Consider the following 25418-nt stretch of genomic DNA (forward strand, 5'->3'; position numbering starts at 1 on the left):
GATGCATATACAGTATGTATGGTGGAGCACTTTGTTATTTATAGGTGGTCAGGGGCAGGTGTAAAAAGGGATAGTGATGAAGATTAGAGAGCTGCTTGTGATTGTCTGATACCAAATTCTCTCCTTATATTGATTGTTGTGTTTAACATTTCTGGGACATAAATGATATTGTGTGAGTACAGTCTGCTTTAGCATATTTTTTTATTTTAGTTTTCCACAGAGTGTAATGTTTTTACTGTATTAGAGAGTTTTTAGCCAAATTAGCCTATATTGATATCAATATCTTTTGTAGCACATAAATACATGCTTTACAACAATGCTTTCCAAAGTAAGCAGGACAACACTCTAGATAATGCAGGATTGCCATAGGTGGACACTAAGAAGGGGGTGGGTTGAAGCACAAGCAGAAGAAGGCAATGTAGGGGATCGGTAGTCTATTACTTTAGTATCTGCCTGGTGGCCCATGCCTACCACAGGCTGGGGAAGGACTATATGTAAATATAAATATCATTAATCAATACTATTTTATATTATTCATTAATTAAGTTTAATCATAATTAATTTTTGAATTTTGAACAAGGACTTCAATGGGTGATTGACACTGATGTATATTTATGGAACCAAGTTGCAATGGCCTCTAAAGCTTGGGAATCACTGTCCTAAAACATGGGAACATATGGGGCATAAGGTTCTGCAACACTTTTTTGCATTTGTTTCTTTTAAGAGTAATTTACACTATATTTCAGGCAACTTTGCATCAGCCCCAGAAAAGTGAAAGTAAGATAGACACAGAGTCCAAATGAGATAAAAGATTACAACATACAGAAGGTTAAAAAACTTGGATATGTTTCACTTATGAGAACACTCTTGTTCTCATTAAGTGTACTTACATCACTTTCATGGCCCTCTCGAAGATTGTATGTAAGGTCTTGCTGTATGTCATCTACAAACTTATGTGCATATTCAGGGTAAAAGTCCAAAACTTCATAAAGACCTTTGAGGATAATACATTGAAGATCACAGTAGGTCAGAGCTTTGACATCTGCATTGGTTTTGATTACTTGATCTTTTATTGATAGATTTGCTCCAATTAAATCTCCTTTACCTGTAAGACAAATCAGATGTAAATAGAAAATTATTCCGCTAAAACATAAGTGCTGCATTTTGCATGGCAGATACTTCTTGGCAAGGCAATTTTGGAGTTTCTAACCACTAAAAACAGACATTAGCATAACAATAAACTACAGAAATACATACCTACCAAATTCATTGTCCATAGACCAAAGAGAAGGTCAGGGTGCATGAAGGAATCTGTATGGAGAAATACCTTAGCTAATTCCTGAATTAAAATGAATATGCACATATTGTACTAAATACATGACATACCTTTCTGGCGGCTAAGTTGCCTAGCAGCGGCCCAGAACTCTGCAACCTCTGTGCAAATCAGACACAGATTATTTATTTAATTTAATATACATTTATTGAATTTCTCCATAAAAAACTTTTGGCCTAGGGGTGCCATGGATAAAATTCTGATACTATCGGGTGCCATGAGTCTAAAAAGTTTGGGAACCTCTGGTATATAACACGTTTACTGGAGGAAAGTTGAGTATACTCATAGGTGTGCGCGCATTGAGTGTTAGGGGTGCACAGGCACCCCCTAATGCTGTGCCCTTATGAACACCTCTGCTGCTAACAATACCAGCAATACCCTTAACCAAAGACTTTTGCTTTTTAGAACTGTATTCCATTTAAAGAAGCGCCCATCAATCAATTATATGTTTGTTTGCATTGTTAATTGAACTAGACCATTTGTCATATCACTAAATACCTGCGTCATCCATATCACATACCTGCGTCATCCATATATGTTTAGGACTGTATTTGCATGTACTGTTACACAGAGTAATTAGAAGATTACAACTGAAATAGGCAGGAGAATATGGTGTGGCTGAGACACTTTTTATATTGTAGCCAATAGATGATGGAAGACACGCCTTATTGGCGGTGTTAGACACGCCCAATAGGTGGAGCTATGCACACTCCTTTGACGGTGCACCCCCTAATAAAATGTGCTGCGCACGCCCATGAGTATACTAGTACTTTTTTTATATATATATATTTGTTTGCCAGACAATGAAAGCCTAAGGTTCAGAGTTTGAAATAAGTGGATATCCATGCAACTCAATATGCTCATGTACTGTAGGAGTATGTATACTTTTTTTGTGATAGAATTTTTATCCATATATTTCTGGCTGTTATACATCATTCTCTGAAAGAGACCCTTTAAGTCTTATTACAGAGGAGTGCTTTTCATCTTCTAAAGCATGGCAAAAACTTCTACAGAAAGTAATTTAGAGAAGCCGAAGCATTCCTAAGAAACCTCTATTACATACTGTATTTTGTTGAAAAACAAATTGCAAACGGCAAGACAAATGGAAGATGAATTGCTCGGTCTTTCAAATGCAAATCAATTAACCTCCAGCAGTGAATTTAGCAAACTGAACTTATTTTATTTTCTACATTCTACATTTTATTTGTGCTTGGATTTAATTTCCCAATTTAGAATAAATTATATTTTTTTGTATGTCAAATATATCAATGTTTTTTTCTAATTGTAAAACTATTCAAATAGCGACTAGTGCATTCATTATCTGCCTATACGCATCTATGTGCTTTCAATGGTACAGTTATCTGATTAACACCTTTTCTTAATACCGTGTTCACATACAACAACAGTCAGTGATTTAAATTAATCTTTAGACAGGACATAAATGCTATAGTAGCAGGTTATATGAACAGAACTTTGAAAGTTTTCCTTTTCTCTGATTTTCTATAAGCATATGAAACCGACAATATATCAATAATTAATTATTACTATCATCATCATCATCAGTGCAAACTTGCACCGCACCAGCTGTATCCATGGTGCAAACAATTAATCTAAATAGAGGTGCAACTTTGCAGGGTAAGAACAGTGCTCTGCCAGCCCAGCCCTCTAAACCTGTGCTGAGTATGCACCCTGAAGCCTGTGGGCCATTAGCTCTGCAGATAGCAGGGTGCCTACTTTGAATGCTCCACATGACTCTTCAGCAATGCTACTGGCTGCTGTGTGCTGTTCCAGGCATCCTACAAACCACATGGATGTGACGTGTGTCCTGCTACCTGTGTGATGGCATCACTCTCCTATTCCCAGATATGGAGCATAGACCAAAGGTTCACAAACATGGTCCACAAGGCAGGCCAATGGTCCTGGTTTTAAGTATAACCTTGACTCAGCACAGGTTGTTAAATGAATTTGACTGAGGTATTAAGTTACCTGTAGCCGAGCATGGATATACTTAAAACCTGGAAATTTGGGGTGACTACAGAGGCGTAACTAGAACTTTGTGGGCCCCATAGCAAAATTTATAATGGGGCCCCCCTAACTAAGTTCTGTACCAGTGTGCATCACACCGTGTGTGGCCACCATTAGTGGGAACAGTAAGAATATGCCCCTCCAATAGAAATTTTAAAAATAAAAAATGCACGCATTATAAAAGGTGTGTGGCCTCGCTGCAAAGGTTAATGCCCCTCACACATTATGCGACACACCGCAAAGCCCATTACATGTTATGCGACACACCGCAAAGCCCATTACATGTTATGCGACACACCGCAAAGCCCATTACATGTTATGCGACACACCGCAAAGCCCATTACATGTTATGCGACACACCGCAAAGCCCATTACATGTTATGCGACACACCGCAAAGCCCATTACATGTTATGTGACACATTGCAATGCCCATTACACATAACGTGACACATCGCAATGCCCATTACACATAATGTGACACACTGCAAAGCATTACATGTTATGCGACATACCGTAAAGCCCATTACACAAAATGTGACACCTCACAAAGCCCATTACACATAATGTGACACACCGCAAAGCCCATTACATGTTATGAGACACACCGCAAAGTCCATTACACGTTATCCGACACACCGCAATGCCATTACACATTATGTGACACATCGCAATGCCATTACACATTATGTGACACATCGCAATGCCATTACACATTATGTGACACATCGCAATGCCATTACACATTATGTGACACATCGCAATGCCATTACACATTATGTGACATGCCATACACATTACACATTACACATGGTTTTTTTATGGGTAAGAACTTTTTACAATCTGAATCTGCTTTGGTTTGACTTCAGGTGTATCTTAAATATAAATAGTACATATTGTATCCTCGGATCAGCTTCCTCCAGAAGTTTTCAAAAATGCAGTTTTCCTATCTCAGTGACAGATGCGATGTCTCACTCTCTACAAGTTATTTACTAGTGGGGAGCATGGTGAGCACGAGGAGCCGAAGTGGGGGGTGGTTTCCGGAGACCGCAGTGGGTGTAGGCAGCAGGGAGAGTATCGGCGGCACCCGGTGCGAGACTGGTGGAGGTGGCGACCGTGGTGAGCGGCTGTGCCTCTCTGGACACAGCCACCACCATACATCACTGGCAAGATTCCTAATGCAGCCGCCCCTCGCCGTCAGTTCCACTGCCTTCACAGTGCCATAGCCAGGCTGCAATGCTGCAGACTCCTACAGTCTCTCTTCCGGATTCGCGCCCCACCCCCCGCTTTACTTACTTTCCCTGGCTGTGGCAAGCAGATCATAAGCCTAGACGGCTGCAGCAGCGGCTCCCTTAAAAAAAACCCTAAGCAAGGTGCAGGGGTCAGGGAGTGCTTGCTGTCCATCGGGTCTCCCCAGCCGCGGGGCCCCATAGCAGCTGCACCCCCTGCACCCTGGGCAGTTCCGCCACTGGAAGTTTGACATAGACTGCTATTCCGACAACATGCCTCACTGAACTTTTCCTGTGGGCAAGCACCCCATGACAAATCAGTTAAACCCCCTCCATTGCAAGCTAATTTGTGACTGAATTGCTAAACTCAGTATCAAACATAAATGAGTACACTTGGCTCCAGAGCATTTGCAATGCAAAAATGTGTAAGATAAGCTCATCAATCTGACTTGCATCAACTCCTGAGTACTTGTAGGTATATTTAACAGAGAAGACAGATCATGCATGGAAAATTATGAAAAGTAATAACATCAAATTGACGGTGCTTTATTCGCAGATTCCCATTTCCCATTTATTCTACATTTCACCGTTGCCACATTCACATTCCCATTCCCATATTGTACTAAATACAATTTAATAAAAAAACAAAAAAAAATGCCCGGTACACACCAGGACGATGGTGCTCGTGAGCGGGCTGTCACAGGAACGTATGACGTATCACGAGCTGACGGCGCTGCCGACACGCCGCGAAAATGCCGCTGATGTGATCGCGATTCGATCACGACCCCCACCCACTGCAGTGGTCGGTTCTGAGATCCTAGGACCTCAGAAAAGACCGACCGACCCGCAAGGCCGCGCATCGGATCGGGATCGCATCAAAAGGACAGCGAAATGGCCCAAAACATGGCCAATTTACATACAACGGTCGAGATTGTATCTAAATTGACTCGTTTTGGGCCATATCATCCTGGTGTGTAACCCACATAACAAGCAGCTGTCAAGCCAATGCAGAACATACAATTATCACAAAATGATGCAGCATCATGATATTGTACCTTGTCACAAGCTCACAAAATGGCCATTTGGGAAACTGCAGTGGTTGGTTTGCTTTTACATACTGTAAATACTATGTTGCTCTTCATTACTGGTGCTGCACTTCCAAACTAAAAATGGGCTTTTAGCATCTGCAAATAATACAGTCTTCCTTGCTATAGTGCTCTAATGTGTGGGCTCTTGATTATAATTTTGTTATTTAAACGAATGAAGAGACTTAGGCATTAAAATCGAACCTATTATAAATTGAGGAAGAATAATCTTTATTTCTGAAAATATGTATAATTATGTTCTAGAAACCTATTTAGACAATTATTTATATCATTAAGAGAACATTTATAAAAACTGATACTGTTTTTTTTAGCCAGTAATATTCTGACAGCTTGGAAAATAAAAGTAAGCAGCTGATTGGAGGTTACTGTGCAAATATTTTTTTCTCCTGTGCACCATTTTACATACTGTATAAATGCACTAAAATACAATTGTCAACTCTAGTGGGACCAGGACTGATGGGAATAATTTTCTCTGTTCAGCAATGCATAATATGACAGGCTATTTATCAATAAAATGCAATGATAAAATATATGCAGGTAACGTTATGACTAAAACATGGTCCCTTTACTTAAGACCAGTACTTCTCAACTAAATTTGAACTTAAAAGAATCTGCATCTATTGATAGAATTTTTAGACTTTGGGATTTTAGTCATTTAAAGACCCCCAACTACTAAACATATTAATACATCTGTACTATAAAACATAGCAATTTGAGTAACAGCCATTTGTTATCAGCAGAAGGAACTTATTTTGATTGAAAAAAAAATATTTTCCGATTTATAAAAAAAAAAAAAAATGCGGACAATCACATAATAATAAGTGGAAGGTACAATACATACCTAATATAGCCAGTACCATGTCATCCTTTAGAACTTCCATGGAACCGGAGCACACCAAATAAATTGCCTGCAATGCATCTCCCTGCCGCAGTAGGTACTCTCCAGGAGCACAAAAAGATGTTTTGATATGCAGAGATAGGGACCTGAGGCAACCGCGACTAGCACTCTCAAAAAGTGATAGTTGTAGAATCTCCTTGTTCAAGTGCATGGTTATATCTGAACGGAGTTCATCTGGAAATTCTTTCAGGAGCTATCAAATACAGGGATGGTATTAATTCAGGTGATATATTTAATCTTTTATGGGCTTCAAATGATTTGAAGCTTTCAGCCTTTTAGAGTTGTAACCAATTTATCTTGCCGTTGGATTTAACTTGTGCGATAATTTAAAAATAATTAATCCTGCAGCTACTCTTGTCATGTATTCTGTTTTAGTAACATTTTTACTGAAGTAGATATAGGTAATAAGTTACATTTCAAATGATAAAAGCTAAAGCTATCAATGAGCTAGTTACAATTTTTAGTAATTGAATGTTCTAATTCTTCATATTAAAAAAATCCCCCAAATGAAATGTTATTTTATATTGATAGGAACACATCACATTTAATATATCTGTACATTGAGATATTATCATTTAGACCAATCTACATCAAATAATCATACTTGTTATGCCACAAGAAAAAATACTATTGCATATAAGAAAATAAATATCAGAAATATATATTTTTTACATAGCAATAAAAGCACTGCAATATATTTGACTTCATTGTATTCAATACTTTCTAAGTATATTGATACAGAATGTGTGTGTGTGTGTGTGTGTGAAGTGTGTTTTAAAATTGAAAAAATAATAATGCTACAAATGAAAACTGTTATATTATATTATGTTATATTATTATCTATTATTGCCAGCACTAAGTGAGTCATTGTTAACTGGACTTAATATACAGTAGTTGGTTCTGCTAACCGGTAGATCACATAATTAAGGGGCAGATTTATTAAGCTCAGTGAAGTGATAAAGTGTCTGGTTTTTATCACCAGCCAATCAGCTCCTATCTGTGAAGTCACAGGCTTGGTTTGAAAAATGACAGGTAGGTGCTGATTGGTTGGTGATAAAAACCAGACACATTACAACTTCACCTAGCTTAATAAATTTACTGCTCATTTTTTTAACTGACTTTTAAATTAAGCTATAGGAAAATTCAAAGTCATTCTGCATTACAATTATGTACAGTAATGAAATGTTAGCATAATTCTATAATAACTGTCTAAGTCAGGTATGTCTTGTCTCCTACATACAGTGGGAGCCTAGGAGCACCTTCCATTGCTTGATAATTAGTGATTCTAACAGGAAAACAGGGGTACCCAACAAGAGGTAAGCAAGCAGCTGTAAAAAGTGCAAGGTGGAAGTCAGTGAGGACTGTGGGAGGGACTGAGCAGCATATTGTTTGGAGAAACAGGGTGGGTGGTATAAAATTGTGGGTGGAATAGAGGCAGTGGTCAGAAATCATGGCAAAGTGGAACAGAGTGGATGGTGGGCAGTACAGAGAAGTGGGTAGGATGAAGTGGATGGACAGAAGTAGGTGAGGTTGAACCAAAAGGGGGGCATGGGACATGTTGGGGCAGCACAGAGGGTAGAATGATTTGACCCAGCATATGTCATGTACCTGTATATTAATGATAGTGACATGAATTGTACCACATTTACAGCATACATTATGAAACAATGTGTTGTGTGTGTGCATGATGGAGAAATGTTAATGAAAAGCAATTTGTCAAAATATATTATTTTTGATCATTTTTGCAGAGGGTCACTTTTTAAGAGCCAAAACTCCACCAAAATTCCCGTTTCTTTTCTAGATTTATCATGATGTCTGATTATTTGAATTTGAACATATAGGGGGTATTTAATCCTGGATCACGGCTGTTAATCCCTCCCGGCAGCCGTGATCCAAGCCCGTATATTTTTTGCCTGACAGCAAATCGGCAGACGGGATTCAATGTCCCACCTGCCGATCTGCAAAAAGTGGGCTTGTACACATAAAAGGCTGTGGATTGACGATCTGCGGCCAGGATTGTGACAATTCACCACCGTTATTGGCAGAACGGGCCCAATAGCTTCTGAAGTCGGGCTCGTTCTGCCATGATCCCTCTTCAATGCTGTTGGTAAAGACAGAATTGAATTAGGGACCTGCCGCTGTTTCCCCTGTCGGGAAAAGTGTTGGAACAATGGATACCCCCATAATATGATAGTAATGAGCTAAAGTCATGCTTTCCAATGTGGTATGTGGTGGAGGTGCAATTGTGAAGTGCAGAGGGCTTATTATAATTATTTTTATTATCTTATTATTTGCCGGCAGCTGGGATCCAGTAAATTTGTGTGGGGTGTGTTCAAACTCAAATATTATTTGAAGTGTAAAAATAAAAAAGAATCCAGTATTTACCCAGCACAGAAACAAAATAACTCACCCAAATCTAACGGGCCCCATACATCAGCAATTAATTGTGACAATTTTCAGATATGGAGATGATTGCCACAATTAATTTTAGATGTGTGGGCTCCCCCTTTTGGCAATCCCAATCAAAATCGCCAATCGATTGCTTAATCAGGTTTTTTAACATGTTTAATAATCTGGTATTATCTGCAGATCTTTTTTTATATGTGTGGGCATTCCCAATTTATCTTCTTCATCTATTTACATTATGAACAGCAATCGATTGGGCAATTTCCAGATATGAAGATGCAATCTTTAGATGGAAAAATCTGCCGATCACTGAAATAAATCTGTAATGTGTGGGCAAAGTCAGATAGATTGTAAAGTCCATTTATCTGGCCAAAAAATCCCTGGATCTGGAAATCCATAAATTGTGATTGCTGATGTATGGGGCCCATAACTCTCTCTCTGCACATGTTACATCAGCTCCATCTGCAGTGCTTTGCAATCCAGTCTAAATTAGGCCAATTGCACTTTTCAGTTCAGAGGAGATCATATTTATGTTCTATTCTTGGCATGAACATCCACAGGGTAGATTCAAATAAGGTGTCATATACAATGTGTCTCCATGGGATATTACTAGTAAAAAACATTTCTTACTTTCACTCTCGTCCCAGTATGAAATTATGTTTTCTACATCATACTGCCTAGAATTGTGCATATCACTAGAGGTCCCATAGAAATCTTCACCCAAATGTTTTAATTGCTTAGGGGTGCCCTGATACTCTAAGGTGCCGTGATTCAAGAAAGTTTTGGAACCACTGCCCTTGCTACTTTTAATGGGATGTGCTAACTAGCTGAGATTTTATACTACAATATATAAAAAAGAGAGCAGGCTCTGTTTGACAAATGGCAGTTCTTTATTAATTATTTAATTCATGATTGAATTACTTATTATACTACAATATTGTCACCAATTAGCTCAAGTAAAGACAAAACAAAAAAATAGACATTAATATGAAAAAAGTAACAATTTGTCTATTTAGAGCCTTATTCAGGATCACTTGTAATTTTGTAAAATTTTGTTGGCACATCGCTATTATGCAAGTGCTTCCCTATACCGTGAAGCACTGTCATATTAACAGATGCACCTGGTTGCACCATCTTCCATCGCTAAAGGAGTTTTCACGGTTTTCAGGAAACTATGGGGCTTGTTGAATTAGACCCTTATTTCCTATTACATTGCTAAATTCAGTTGTCAAGGCAGCATTCCCTGCAGCTAAAGTAAATATTATATGTGTATATCTAACACTGTGATCATTTAGCAGTCTTCATTTAATTTATTTTAATGTGAAGATAGATTAGTATTTGCATGATTATTGTAAACTGAATTTTAATTATTTTATTGCTGTTATTGATAATGAGAGTAAAACCGTCGACACCTGAATTAACTTATATAAAAACCAGAGGAAAATATTTCTATTTAGGTCTTAATTAGAAATGGTACAAATTCCTTTGATTAAATATAATCATAAGCATCTTAATCACAACACATTTAAGTGTCTCGCACAGGCTTTATCAGGGGGGGTTCAGATGGGGTTTTGCTACCTCAGTATTTACTGTATCATATTACATCAAAGAAGGAGAACTATTGGTACTTGTGTATTATCACGGCGCCAAAGTTTCTTACGTACGAGACCATAGGAAAATCGCATTGCATGGGCCATTATAACAGCCGTGCGATGCAATGCAATGCGATGCGATGCAATTTTCCTATGTAATTTATTCACTGCTCTCTTAGCCGCGGGGAATCGCATCGCATTGCATTGCATCACACCTGTACAATGCCATTAGGTATACAATAATGACATACAATGAGGTTTTTAGGCACCCCATCCCCCACTATCCACGCCACCCCGAAGCGCGGCGAGCATCGGAATGCGTCCTCTGACCTTTTCATACCACTACTATCCACGTCGGCGTGGAGTTGATTTTATATAGTGAGGCGAGCGCAGCGAGCCACCGAGCCCGAAGCGTAGTGAACGCAGCAAGCCCCGCGAGGGGACGCGGATTACTTTACATGTATTCCGCTTCTGCACACCACGCTTCGGGCATGGTGGCTCTCTGCACTCGCCACTCTATATAAGATCAACTCCACACCAATGTGGATAGTAGGGGTATGAAAAGGTCAGAGGACGCGGTCCCCCGCCCCTCGCGGGGGTCGCTGTGCTCGCCACGCTTCTGGGTGGCGTGGATAGTGGGGGGGGGGTGCCTTAAACCTCATTGTATGTCATTATTGTATACCTAATGGCATTGTACACCCTATACAATATAAATAAAAGACCACTGAATAAATTGCATAGGAAAATCGCATCACATCGGCACTTACAATGGCACATGAGATGCGATGCGATTTTCCTACGCAGAATAGCCCACTAAGCAAATAGCTTAGTGGGCGCCGTGATAATACACAAGTACCGAACTATTTTTAGTGTCCATCTATATTCTTGTCTGAACAATGGAGTGTCATGGCTGATCTAAACAAGGACATTGGGCAACAAAATGTTGTGGCTATTTAACAAAACATAGTTGATAGTTTAAGTTTATATCTACATTTAATTTAACCTTGCTTGAGAGCTCCATTTATATTATATATTGTAGGTACATATAATATTAATATTTTTATTATAAAGAATTATAATTTCTTGATAGAATCAAAACAATATTGGATTTCTGCTTTATTGGTGTTATACATTGTCAAAATGTGCCAGCATAGTAAAAAAAAAAATACAATATTTATAGGTACAAAATCATAAAATGGAAATACACATTACCTCGTGAGAATCAATCCCGTTATTAACAGACCAGTTGGTTTGGAAATATTCCAACATTCTCTGTTTCAACTGTTGTGGAAGGTGATGAACCCGTATAAAATCCTTCAGATCCTTGGTTCTTGTGTGATAAAGGGACCATCTGGAGTACAGTCGTTGGATTATAGCAGTCACATTACCAAACACCAAGGCATGCATCAGAGCTATGCAAGATGAAAACAAAGCAGAACATTAAAATATAATTATTGCAAGTTAGATAATATATATATATATATATATATATATATATACACACTTACATACATTCAGATTTATAGTGATATTACAGTATATTAACGTTCTTTATATCATTTCAGTAATTACTTTATTGTCAAATGCTAATAATCGCTCAAGTATTGTGCCACATACTGACCACAAAATAATGTTTGTTCATTCTGTAATTACTTACAGTATGTTATATCTTAAGATGTTAATATAGTTGTATTAAATTAATGTTTTATTTGTATAATTAAAAAAATAATGTGCTATATGAATGTAATAAGTGCATAAGTTGATATTTAATATTATCTACTTGCTTTACATTGTATTGGGTGCAGAGATTTTAACATGGTAGTAATCAGTTTTAATTCCCAGGAGGATTATAGGAATGGAAACATTGGGAATGAATAGGTTGAGTGGGAAGAGGAATAATAATTTGCAATAATATTGACATCAGAGTGGAGAAGGGTGCAGAGGGGTCTGTTGGATTTTGCGAGAAGAGATTTCTAGACTATAAATACATTTTGCCTTTGAAGTTCCCTAGATGGTAAAGTGAAGATCAGAGAGTGAGAAAAAATGAGTTGTAAATGACAAAAAAGACAATAGTTTGTCAGACTAGGTTCCTTAAAGTAGGTTTAAGAGAGGGAACACTATTGTATGATGAGAAAATAAATATACTGTATACTGAGTTTTTCCTGTACTGAGTTTTGAGACAGGATTTCATCTTTTTTTTCTGGTGGCAGCTCTGTTTAGAATACCAGAGGCAAAATGCAGTAACTAGTGACAATCCTTTATACACTCTTAACCATGTGGGTTATTCTAGTCCATTCTGTTTGTACTCTATACAAGTGTGAACACTTCAGACAATGCTTCACATTGTCTTCCAATTGTTTATCTTTATCATTTATTTATTTATTAACAGTTTCTTATATAGTGCACACATATTCCGCAGCGCTTTACATAGAATATTTGAATATTCACATCAGTCTCTGCTCCAGTGGAGCTTACAATCTATTTCCCTACCACGTACACGCACACACAGACATTCTAGGGTTCATTTGTTGGGTGCCAATTTGCCTACTAGTAGATTTTTGGATTGTGGGAGGAAATCAGAGAAACAAGTATATTCTTGCAAGTACACAAGAATATAGCCACTCAAGAATATACAAACCCTGCACAGTTAGATCAATGGTGGGAATCAAACCCATGACCCCAGTGCTGTGAGGTAGTAATGCTAACCATTACACCATCCATACTGCCCAAATTTATCATACACTCTATGGGCCAGATACACCAAGCTTCAATTGGAGAGTGAGAAACAACCAGCCAATCAGCTCCTACCTTCCATATTACAGGCTGGGTTTGACACACTGAAGCAAAACTATGAATATCAAATAATTGGTTGCAGGATTTCATCATCCAGACCCAAAACAAAAGGGAGGTACTTTATAAGTTTTAAATGCCTTGACCTGTCTCCACTATAGAACAGCCTGCTCACTGCTGAGTGAGAAGTGGGAGAGAGAGAACAGTGCTGGACAAGGTAAGTATGTGTGAATGAATTTAAAGTGTAAAAGGGGTGTTAAATAAAGTTATGCATTTCTGGGTATGTGTCTCATTATTTATTCTTTTAACAGATGAACTCCAAGACCCAGCGGGCACATTCATGCCCCACCCCCACCTCATGCTGGGTCTTGTAGTTCTCCTGTATAAAGCAATGTGTTTTTATCTATTTTTTACACACATCAGCCCGGTGTCCACTTCCCTGGGACTCCGGGGACAGCACCGGACTTCAACCCTCCTTTAATGGTCCAGCCATCCAGTGCTGGGGGACCTTGTATAAAAAGTGTCCCCCGGCTCTGGTATGACAGTGCTGGCTGTTGGAGCCCAGTGCTGGTTCCAAAATATGGGTAACCTTCAGTCCATCCGTCCCCCCATCATTTTGGAACCAGGGGCTGATTTCAGAAATATAGGGGAGCTCTATGCTTTTTTTGTCCTTTTGGAACCAGGGCTGGCTAAATGAGTCCAGGATTAGGGAGACCCGCACCATTTTTTTAAATTATGACCAAAAACCGTACATTACCATGTGTAAAAAGTCACACATTTCCGTTACCAAAATTTTCCCATTTTCCTGACCAAAAATCATCAGAAATTGTATGCTAATTCCATTTCTACTACTGAAACTGCATTTAATTACATTTGCAATTTTGGGCAAAAAAAATATTTTCAACCATGCGATTTATTGCGATTTTGTAACCTTACCAAAAATTGCATTTACTACATGTCACCCATGAAGTGCTACAATGCAGCGGCCATGGTCACTGTCGGGTCTCATTAAAGTTAATTTTAATGACATATTGGTAGCGTGCAATTTTATGTACCCCACTATTGGGCAACATCCTTGCTGCGATGTAGGCATCACTGCAAGAATGTTAAAGGACACATCTGTAAGGAAACGTCTTGCTTTATTATACCAGATGCTGATATAAAAAAATATTACCAGTTAATTTTTAAAAGTTGCAAATGTATGCACATGAATCATTGTGTTAGTTACATAGTTTAGATCTAAAAAATTCAATAATGAAAATTGTAAATGGTTTCATCAGATTTGTCACAGTCTACTTTTGCTTTCTTTTAATTGAATATTATCTGGAAAGGGCACAGTTTTTGTAGTGGTAACATGATTATATATAAACCAATGCATGACTCCTACTTATATGTGTAACTAATTGATTTTTCATGCTGATGTTTAGAGCGGTGCATTAACTGAAAATGTTCATGCATAAGTATTTATACTTAAACTAAATAGTGTAAACCATATAATTTCCTTTTTAGTAACCAGAATTCAATGTTCTATTTATATACACAATATACTATCATCATGAGTAAATAAAACCACAATGCAGCAATACATTACATCATTTTTAAAAATACAATGACTTAGTTAAATAAAAAATTATTTTTTTGTCAAAACCTGCCTTATACAATGGTTCAAATGTAATAGGATGTGAGAATCCGAAAGTTAGAGAGCTTTTCCATTTTTCTTAAAGCAGCAATCATTTAAAATGATAAACAAGCTTGATTTATCCATGTAATTGATTGCCGCTTAAAAAACAATTCACACCCGATTACATTTGGCCGACTGTATATATTATAACTTCAGAGAAAAGGGTATTACCTCCAATTAACATAATACATATAGAGAAGATCTTTTCTGCATCTGTGTTAGCGGAAACATTTCCAAATCCAACACTGGTTAGACTGCTGAGTGTAAAATATAGCGATGCAATGTATGTACTTCGGATGGTAGGACCACCTTGCGTATTATTATTATAAAATGGTGACTCCAGTCTTTTCCCCAGTTCATGAAGCCAACCTAATAATAGAAATAAAAACAATATATTGAAGCAGTTAAATTACATAGAGTACATACACTTTCAATATAAATATATATATATATATATATATATATATATATTTTATTTAAATGCAATTGTGTTACCTGCTGATGTATCCACATACATCTATCCATTTTTGTACCATATGGTGCAAAATACATAGTGCAATGCCTGTTTTCCTTAATTTTACTACTTTTTCCTCAATTTTGTTTCTTGGGGGAAAAAATACAAAAGCCTCTCAAAATTAAAAGAGGTGGTATTGTCCATAGCAACCAATAAGATTTTGTCTATCATTTTCTAGGATACAATTGAGAAATGATAGACAGAATGTGATTGGTGTCTTTAAACTTTAGTAAATTAATTTACCCATGTGTGCGCATTTATTCCTTATTCAGAGATGAAAGCTGCCACCGCAATCCTTTTACAATGAGGAATATTCGCAAAGTGACTGACAGAAATTAGTAGCTTTGAAGATGAAAAATATCACATTCACAATTGCATTTGCTTTTTTTCTATCCTTGAATCAGGCCCATAGTATACTGGGAACCATGGCAAACTTCACTTGTTGTTATGACTCTGAGGAAATCTCAAGCAAGAGGTTACCAGGGAGGACAAGCCACAATCCCAACCCTTACTCTGTTAATCCCTCCAGAGATTATAGGCACCTGCAGAGTTAAGACTTCACCTATAATAGCCATGTTTGAAGGGGCAAATTAGGTCTGCCCCAACTCCGATGCCACCAGGCCTTATGGGGAGACAAGGTGCCCAACACCTCCAGAGCAGACAAGAGGGAGACTAACTAAAACCCTTAAAAATGGGAAACAAAACAAAATGTGGCACAGCTGTCCTCCACGGGAAGGGATCCTCCAGCAGTCCAATGTACAAAATTACCAATGGGTGACCCCTAAGCAGGTCAGTTCAGAAAGGTAGTTAGGTAGGAAATAGAGATACTGGGCCTTATTCTAGTTCACTCTTAGAGGCAAATTCCTTCTCAGATGGACAAAACCATGTACACTGCAGGTGGGGCAGATGTAACAGGTGCAGAGAGAGTTAGATTTGGGTGAGTTATTTTGTTTCTGTGCAGGGAAAATACTGACTGCTTTATTTTTACACTGCAACATAGATCTCACTTTGTAGAAAACCCCCAAATATAACTCTCCACAAATTACATTTGCCCCACCTGCACATGGTTTTGTCCATTTGAGAAGGAATTTGCCTCTAAGAGTGAACTAGAATAAGGCCCACAGTTTCCCACCAAACTACCGTAATTCAAAAATGCATAAAGGTGTTAAAAATAAGAATAATACATCCAAGATAGACTCATTAATTCAACAATGCAGAAATATATTAATAATAAGAGAAAACTATCCATGTGGTGCTGGATGCAAAATACATACAAAAGGGAACCAATATAATTCCACACAGATACACCCTGTATAATGAACATCAGATATAAAGTGAGAGAGGGTGGGAGCATTTATCTCTGTCCAGGCAAGGTCTAGGGGACTTGAAGTGAAAACCAGGGATACCAGAACCCAGGCCAGACCCTTGAATCAGACCAAATGGCAGATCACAGGAGGGTAGAAAGGCAAGTACTGTGCTTAGAATCACCGGCATTGTGCAGAGGGCGGCCGGGAAGTTTAAACCCGGGATGCCCAATCAGGAAGCACCCCGGCATGTGACGTCAGCCACCCCTCTCCTCCGATGCCCAATGTCGGACTTCATTGCTGGGCAACAGGCCCAGCACTTCCGCCTTTTTATATTTTTTCATCAACTTTACTATTTTTTCCTCAACTGTGCAACTTTTTCCTCAGTTCTGCAGCTTTGTTCACTTATAATATACTATAATGGTGCTAAAACGAAATGGCATAGCACCTTGGAGTGCCGCATAGCACTTGCAGGGGTGACACAGTTTGCTGGGTCACAACCAAAGCAATATGATTGGCAAAAACAGCACTAATGGCTGCCAATAATAAAATTTGTGGACAAACAGAAGCACAACCCGTTTCACCACCACATAACACTGAACCTTAGGATAACAGGTGAGTAAGATTTACTTAATTGAATAACTTTTTGCTGAATCTCTCAATAAGAAATGTTTGGCTTTGGAAGGCCATGAAAAAGTACTAATACTCTACAGCACATTTTTCAAAGCAGTTTGGGAACCACTGGTGTTCTAGGAACTGAAGCTTAGTGATTTGGTGTGCCTATGTCACTAAGACCAAGGCATGCTAAATAGGGCTACAGTATTTGGCATGATGTAAGGGTAGACATATGTGGACACACATCTGTACTGGTGTGAACATGATAATGGCTAACTTTCAAGCATTCCCTAAAAACGTACCTCTTCAGGCAAGCTTATCATATTCAGGACCCCCACACAACCTCCAGTACCATCAGGACTGTCTTGTAATCTGATGGGACTGCCATGCTATGGAATTCTATCCTTATGTATCCATCCTATTATCCCCTAAAGATTGTACGCGTGCAAGCAGGGCCCTCCTACCTCCATGTCAGTTTGTATCTACCCAGTTTGTTTAATCATTATTGTTTCCAAATGTAAAGCGCAACGGAATATGCTGCGCTATATAAGAAACTGTAAATAAATAAATAATAAATATCTGGGTATATATATTTTTTTAAATTTGAATGCCAGCATAATATTTGTAACTAGTTTTCCTTTGAACACAAAATGTTCTGTCTTCTTTAATGATACATGTAAAGGCCCCCATACACTTGTTTGACTTCTCCAAGGGCAGAAGTCACATGCAATCCCATTGCACTACCCGTCAACTTCCCAGCATGTGCGACGGGATCCGATAAAATCCTTGTGGCAGCACATGTGATCTCCAGCTCCAATATGATGCTCACAGGTCCGTGCATCCGATCGAAATCGGAGATTAAAAACATACAATTTGACAGCTTAAGAAAAAGTGTCTCATTGTTGTGTGGGAAACTAAACTAAATGAGGCAATGATCAATAGTAAAGTAAGTTTTCACCCTCTGGTTTAAAATAAAATAATTAGGATACAACTACATAATGTATAATGGATTCTTGAAATGTGGTTACTGAAGGAGTTGCACTTCAGATGTCCCCAACATTTTCAGATGTGTACCATGAAAGTGAAACACTTTGTTCCATAACAGCTCAGTTAAAAGATAAAGTTTTACTTTCCCACTCCACTACATATAACAGAACATAATACAGGTGAAAGGTTGATATTTCAACCGCTGTGACATAACTGATGCTGCTCCAGTGTATAAATCAACCTATCTGCATAGTGCATTTCTGCAGAATAGTTCTGATAGTCTGCTACTGAAAAATTCCCCGCTAATAGTGGCATGCTGCAGAGAGGTTAGAAAAGCAGAGTGGAGAGAGGGGGCGTGACCACGGCGGTGCGTGGGTAAGACCGGGTTGTGGGAGCTCCGGCACATTTCTGAGCTCTCTAGCCGATACTTCTATGAGGTGATTGCCCGTGTATAGTGCTGTTACCGCGGCCAGCAAACAACTTTAAAACCCTCAGTTACCTGCTCGAGGTGACGGTAGCCGCCGAAGATAACTCCTGTGGCAACGCGAGTGTGCCGGTTCGGAGGGTCGGGTGCTGGAGGACGACGTCATCAAGGTGCGCCTGCTGCACGCCGAGTGAGAGGCGGCGTGTGGTGTCAGAGGAGAGGCGCCGGGCTGCTACCGGACGGAGTGGGTGAGGAAGGACTCCAGTCTGAGAGACTCGCTGCCTGGGAGGCGCTGGAGGGTGCTGATTAAGCTCCGGGTGAGAGACGGAGCCTAGCGCACGGAGTGCAGGAAAGGAGTGAGTGGCCCCCCTCCCCCAGTAGAGGAGGTAGAGGGGATCGTGCTGGCCCTCCATGGAGGTATGGACTGAGACTGCTTGTTGTTAACCGGCACCAGTGCTGACTGGTAGTAGGTGGGAGAAAGCCTCCTTGCTTGACACTGCCTGTTTGAGCTATTAAAGTTAGAAGGCAATAGAATCTGTGCAAGTGTCCTGCTGTACGTTGTGTTCAGGATAGGGCTAGTGGGAAGCCCCAGGAAGGCACCATCCTGCATACAGGCATATGAATATATTCTCCACAAAACTTGCCTTCTCCTTGTCACCCCCAGGAGTATAACCGGCTGAGTTTAATACAGATTGAGCTTGGAATTGAACTGGCTTGCCCTTAACTTACAGTGTGTCTGCACTTTGTTATATAAAGACATTACCCTGCTAGGGTTTCTAGCACAATGGGAAAGACTGGCCAGAATACCGCGGCGGCCCGCCTTGAAAAATTCGCCCGCTCACAAACGCAATCACAAGCTTCGAATAATTCCCACTCAGCCACACCACAAACTACACCCTCCAAATCGCAATCAACACCTATTAAATCTGCAAACCAAGTACAGGTCCCAGAGGTTACTTTGCAGCAGGTTTTGGAGGCAGTGAATAACTGCGAAGTACGATTGGCTGAGCAGATTAATAAATTGCAAGCAGATGTGATGTTGATCAGAGATGATGCGCAAAAAATTAGAGACAGAGTTACAGAGCTGGAAAATCGAGTCTCATCCACAGAGGATATTGTGGCTCCATTAAAAATCCAAGTAGCGGTCATTTCTGGCCAACTGACCGATTTGAAATCCAAATTTACAGATATGGAGGGTCGTATGCGGAGGAATAACGTTCGCTTCGTTGGTTTAGAGGAGCGGGTCGAGGGTAGAGAGCCGGAGAAATTTTTAGAGGACTGGCTTAAAAAGGAACTTGGACTAGAGAATTTCTCGCCGTTATTCTCTATTGAACGGGCCCACAGAATCCCGGCCAGACTACCTATTCCTGGAGGTCCTCCCCGCACTCTAATAGCAAAGTTCCTGCATTATAAAGATCGAGATAAAGTGCTGAGGCTATCTAGGGATAAAGCTGATTTTGGTTATAACGGGATTAAGATTGCAACCTTTCCAGATCTCCCACAGGAAGTACAGAGAGATAGAGTAAAATTTCGCAATGTGAAGGCTAGGATGAGAGATCTTGACCTTAAATATTCGATGTTGTACCCTTCGAAACTTAGGGTGATTGATAAGGGAGAGGTGAAATTCTTTAATTCAGCAGGTGATGCAGCCAGATGGCTGGATACAATATATCCTGCTCAAAAGCAAATGGCTGCGGATTAGAAAATTAAACAAGACAGATTTGGGGTATTACCAGTGGAGGTGGAGGGCTGGATGAGCTAACATTTTCTGTTTGAGTATTTTTTCTATGTAAGTGCCCGGGGCTCCCGCCGTGCTAGGCGTGGTTTTCAAGTTAAAGCTCCTAGGGAAAAGAAATAGGGGTGGGGGGTTATACAAGAAGGGATATAGGTATGCCTTTTTTGGTAGGTTATACAGGGTGGGGGGAGGTGGGGGGGCTTATGTTAAGTGTATTTTGTCTGTATTGTCTCCATTGTTTGCATTCTGCCTATGCCTCCAAAAGTATCATGCAGTTCTATCAGCCCTGTACGAAAAATTGCTTATTATTGAAGTTGACGAATAAGGATATACATGTTCAGTTTGGGTTCTATGAAGCTATATGTCTCCTATTGAGGTTGTTATCTTCCAGTGTTATAAGTATGTTACATATCTCCAAGAGAGTGCTATCTGTATATTTGGGTCCTGAGAGCAAGGCTTCTCCTGCAAAAGTTAAGAACCTAAGAAATGGTTAGAATTATGACATGGAATGTCCGGGGCTTAAATAACAGGATCAAGAGGTCTTTGGTTCTTAAGCAATGTAAGGCCTTGGAGGCAGATATAATCTGTTTGCAGGAGACACACTTGTGTGGGGAGAAATTGTTATCCCTAAAACGACCATGGCTATCTAGAGCATTTCATGCATCATTTACCTCATCCTCCCGTGGAGTGTCCATCCTGATTAAAAAATCGGTGGTATATGAGCATATAACGGCCCAAATTGACCAGGAAGGCAGATTTGTTTTTTTGGAATGTATAGTAAATACAGTAAGGTTGAGTCTATTAGCGGTTTATGTACCCCCGCCATTTAGATTTGATGTTGTACGGGCGGCCCTGGAATTTATTGCAGCCAGGCCAGATAATCTGTTTCTCTGCATGGGTGATTTTAATTCAGTGATGGATTATGGGTTGGATATTTGGAGGCCTAGACGGGGTTTTCAGACTGGGAATTCTACTCTTGCTGGATTTGCGGATGAAGTTGGATGGTACGAGGTCTGGAGAGAAAAGCATCCAGCAAGGCGACAGTTCTCGTGCTACTCACCTTCATTTGATAATTTTTCTAGAATAGATCTGGTGTTCTCCTCTAGAGAATTACTTAACAAGATTTCAGATATTGATTATAAAACGAGGGGCATTTCTGATCATGCCCCACTCATACTACAGATGGATCCAGAGACCTGCCGAGGTAGCCAGTACTGGAAATTTCAACCGGTGTGGCTGTCTCGGCTGGGAGATCTGGAAGATATAAAAATGGATATAGATGGCTATTTTGGAATTAATATAACCTCCACAAAACCTATAATAGTGTGGGACTCCTTTAAAGCCTTTTTAAGGGAAATTATGATCAAAAAAAATCGCCCAGGCCAGAGATTCAATTCAAAAGACAGAGCTGTTATTGGAGCAGGAAATGTTGAAACTAGAACAAAAATTTATATTAAACAAATCCGAACCCAGTAGACGGGAATGGTTGATAGCCCAAAAAGCTTGGATAGTACATCTCCAAGAGATGGCAAAGTTAAGGCTCCTAAGTACGGCCCATAAAACCTATCTAAACAGTGATCGTGCAGGTAAATTAATGGCTCATATAGCTAAATCAGATAAACCATCAAATGTAATCCCCAAAATCGTCACTAACACTGGTGAAATAGTCACGGAAACTCCTAAAGTGGCAGAGGTTTTTGTGACTCACCTGAGGGAAATATATAAGACTAGGTTTAATGTGGGTAATAATGAATGTAAAAAATACCTACAAGATCTTATGCTCCCCAAATTATCCCAGGAGGCCATTGAACTATTGGAACACCCGATTAGCTTAGATGAAGTTGAGGCTGCAATAAAGGGGCTCTCGGCGGGGAAGGCCCCAGGAATTGATGGCCTCCCTGCGGAAATATACAAGGCATTCGAAGCCACATTGGCTGCGAGGCTTCTATATTTTTATCGGGAAATGGAGAATGAGGCCACCCTGTCCCAGTCAATGACAGAGGCGGTTATCACATTAATACTCAAAAAAGACAAGGATCCACTTAGGGCAGAATCGTATCGACCTATATCATTGCTGACTGTCGACGCCAAGATATATGCATCAATTCTGGCAGCAAGACTGAATAAAGTGATAGATGAAATAATACATGTGGACCAGACGGGTTTTAGGAGGGGCCAGTCCACGGCAATAAATCTACGCAGGGTATTCACTTATATGCAGATTGGATATGTAGCAGATACTGAGATAGCCCTGGCCTCATTCGACACAAATAAGGCCTTTGATTCCCTGGAGTGGATTTATCTGAGAAATGTTCTGGAAACATTTGGTTTTGGCCCTAGATTTATAAACAGAGTTTTCTCGATTTATCAATCTCCTACTGCCAGAGTCTCCATTAATGGATTTGTTTCAGACACATTCCCTCTGCACCGGGGTACGAGACAGGGTTGCCCGCTTTCCCCCACCTTATTTGCTGTGGCCATTGAGCCTGTTGCGTGTAAACTCAGAAATATCCTGTGCAGGGCACAGGGGGGAGGAAGGGAGGTGGGTGGCCTTGTCTCGTTATACGCCGATGACTTATTGGTGGGTATGTCTGATTATAAGAGAGATCTTCCTCAGGTTCTTTTTTCCCTTCAGGAATTCGGGTCATATTCTGGCCTGGTAATAAATCAGGATAAATCTCACCTTTTAGTGGGAGCCACGGGATGTGAAATAGAGGACCCTTATAATGTGGACAGCTATATCCCCAGAGTAGATAGATTCAAATACTTGGGTGTCATGATCTCTGCTGATCCCCGTGAGTATGTCGCACTTAACCTATGGCCATTGATAGAGGATACTAAACGAAGATGTAAAAATTGGATGAAACTTCCACTGAATACTATAGGTAGGGTCAATCTAATCAAAATGATTGTTTTACCAAAAATATTATATGTGTTACAACACTCTCCCATTTATATAACTAACTCGGTTTTTAGGAAACTGAACGGGGTACTATTGTCGTTTATTTGGAAGAACAAAACTCCCAGGATTAGGTGTGACATACTTAGGAGATCGAGAGATCGGGGCGGTCTAGCTTACCCAGATTTTAAATGGTACTATATTGCTGCCCAATTGGGACACTTGAGGGAGTGGTTTGGGGAGTCAGATCAATCGAAGGAGTTACTAAAAATGGTTGAGATGGCTATTCCTGGTTGTTCACCCATACAGGCCATTCTCACAAATAAGTGCCGGAAAAAACACCCACCGATCCTTAACCAAGCCATAAAAATATGGAAATGGAATAGTGAGAATCAGGACTATAAAGGGCTAGACCCGGATACAGCGATCTTCACATGGGGCCCTATGGAAAAAGCGGAAATTCAGCAAAGTAGGGTTAAATGGGATCGGTTAGGTATTAAAACTATAGGTCAAGTTATGCATCAAAACAAAATAAAACCCTTTAATCAGCTTCAGGAAGAATTTGGAGCAAGTACGAATATGTTTTTCTGCTATCTCCAGATGAAGAGTGCCCTAGAGGACTATTTTAAAACATCCCATATGGAGATACAGGATAATCCACTAAAAAGTTTTATTAGGAAAACATGTAAAGAAAAGTGTACTTCCAAGTTCTATAAGCAAATATTAGACACCTCTCAGATGGACCAGCTCGAATCCCTTATGAATAAATGGATGGTGGATATACCAGATTTAACAACTGAGTTATGGGAGAAGGCATTGGGTAATATAAAAATTTCTACCAATTCATTAAGGGTACAACAAATTCAATATAATATCATCCATCGATCCTACCTAACTCCAGTTAAAATAAGTAAATTTTCAGGTAGCGAGACTGCTCATTGCCCTAAATGTAAACAAAGTGGAGGTAATTTTTGGCACCTATTGTGGCAATGCCATGAGGTTCAAAAATTCTGGCTGGAGGTCGGAGGAAGGATGAGCTGTCTTGGGATACCCCAGCAGGAAATCAATCCTCTCTCTTTGATACTGGGAGTTTGGTCGAACGGGGTGATGTCTGTGATATGAGGCAATTGTTTATTATTTTAGGTTCACTAGTAAAAGTATGTCTAGCACGAACATGGATGGCCAAGAAAGCCCCTAGTATAATTGAATGGACTAACTTGGTCAACGATGTTCTTAAGCACGAGAGAGAGATTTATATCACAAGAAAAAATATTGAGAAATTTTATAAAATTTGGGGGGTTTGGATACATTCTAAACATTATAAGGCACAATAACGTTATAGATTTACACAGTTAGATTATTGGATAGGATAAAAATTACACCTAAAAACACAATATAAAACACAAGGTAGAAAATTGTATAGAGGTAATCTATTTTAGTTTTAAAAGTTTAGAAAGATGAGTCCTATTTAACATTATCACGGATAGACACAGAACACAGGATTGTTCCTTCTTTATCTTTTTTTTTTTTTTTTTTTTTGGTTTTCCAAGATGTCCAATATGGGTTACCCCCACTAGATTAAAGACTGTTGAGGCCCAGAATGATTTTTAAATAACATCAAGACACACTATGGGTATACCCAGGATATATAGCAGTAGAAGGCTAAGAACTGGAGTGAAATGTGGTGGTCTAGAGAGGTTGTGGCAATAAATAGGAGGCATAGGAATATAAGAGGCAGAAAGTAAACATATATGTTATGTACTTTATCATAATACTAAATTGGCATGATGTATAGGCAATTTTTTTTTTTTTTTTTTCTTTATTTTTAATCTTGTTCTCCTTTTTTTTTTTTTTTTTTTCTTGTATCTTTTCTATGTATGTA

The 25418-nt window shown here is 39.4% G+C and overlaps 1 protein-coding gene across 6 annotated transcripts in view; it reads right to left on the minus strand.

The window, feature by feature from the left end:
• The window catches only part of KCNH8 (potassium voltage-gated channel subfamily H member 8), a 323204-nt gene that overhangs the window by 46666 nt on the left and 251120 nt on the right, over positions 1-25418 (minus strand). For all 6 annotated transcript variants that reach the window (XM_083188766.1, XM_083188768.1, XM_083188771.1 and 3 more), the window contains 4 exons: positions 15230-15427; positions 11800-11999; positions 6533-6782; positions 891-1105 (listed from right to left, as the gene is read on the minus strand). In XM_083188766.1, coding sequence (XP_083044892.1) covers positions 891-1105; positions 6533-6782; positions 11800-11999; positions 15230-15427 — 863 coding nt within the window. The remainder of the gene's footprint in view (positions 1-890; positions 1106-6532; positions 6783-11799; positions 12000-15229; positions 15428-25418) is intronic.

The sequence above is a fragment of the Crinia signifera genome, chromosome 5 (genome assembly GCF_055691185.1).
Source record: "Crinia signifera chromosome 5, ASM5569118v1, whole genome shotgun sequence".
NCBI classification, from domain to species: Eukaryota; Metazoa; Chordata; class Amphibia; order Anura; family Myobatrachidae; genus Crinia; species Crinia signifera.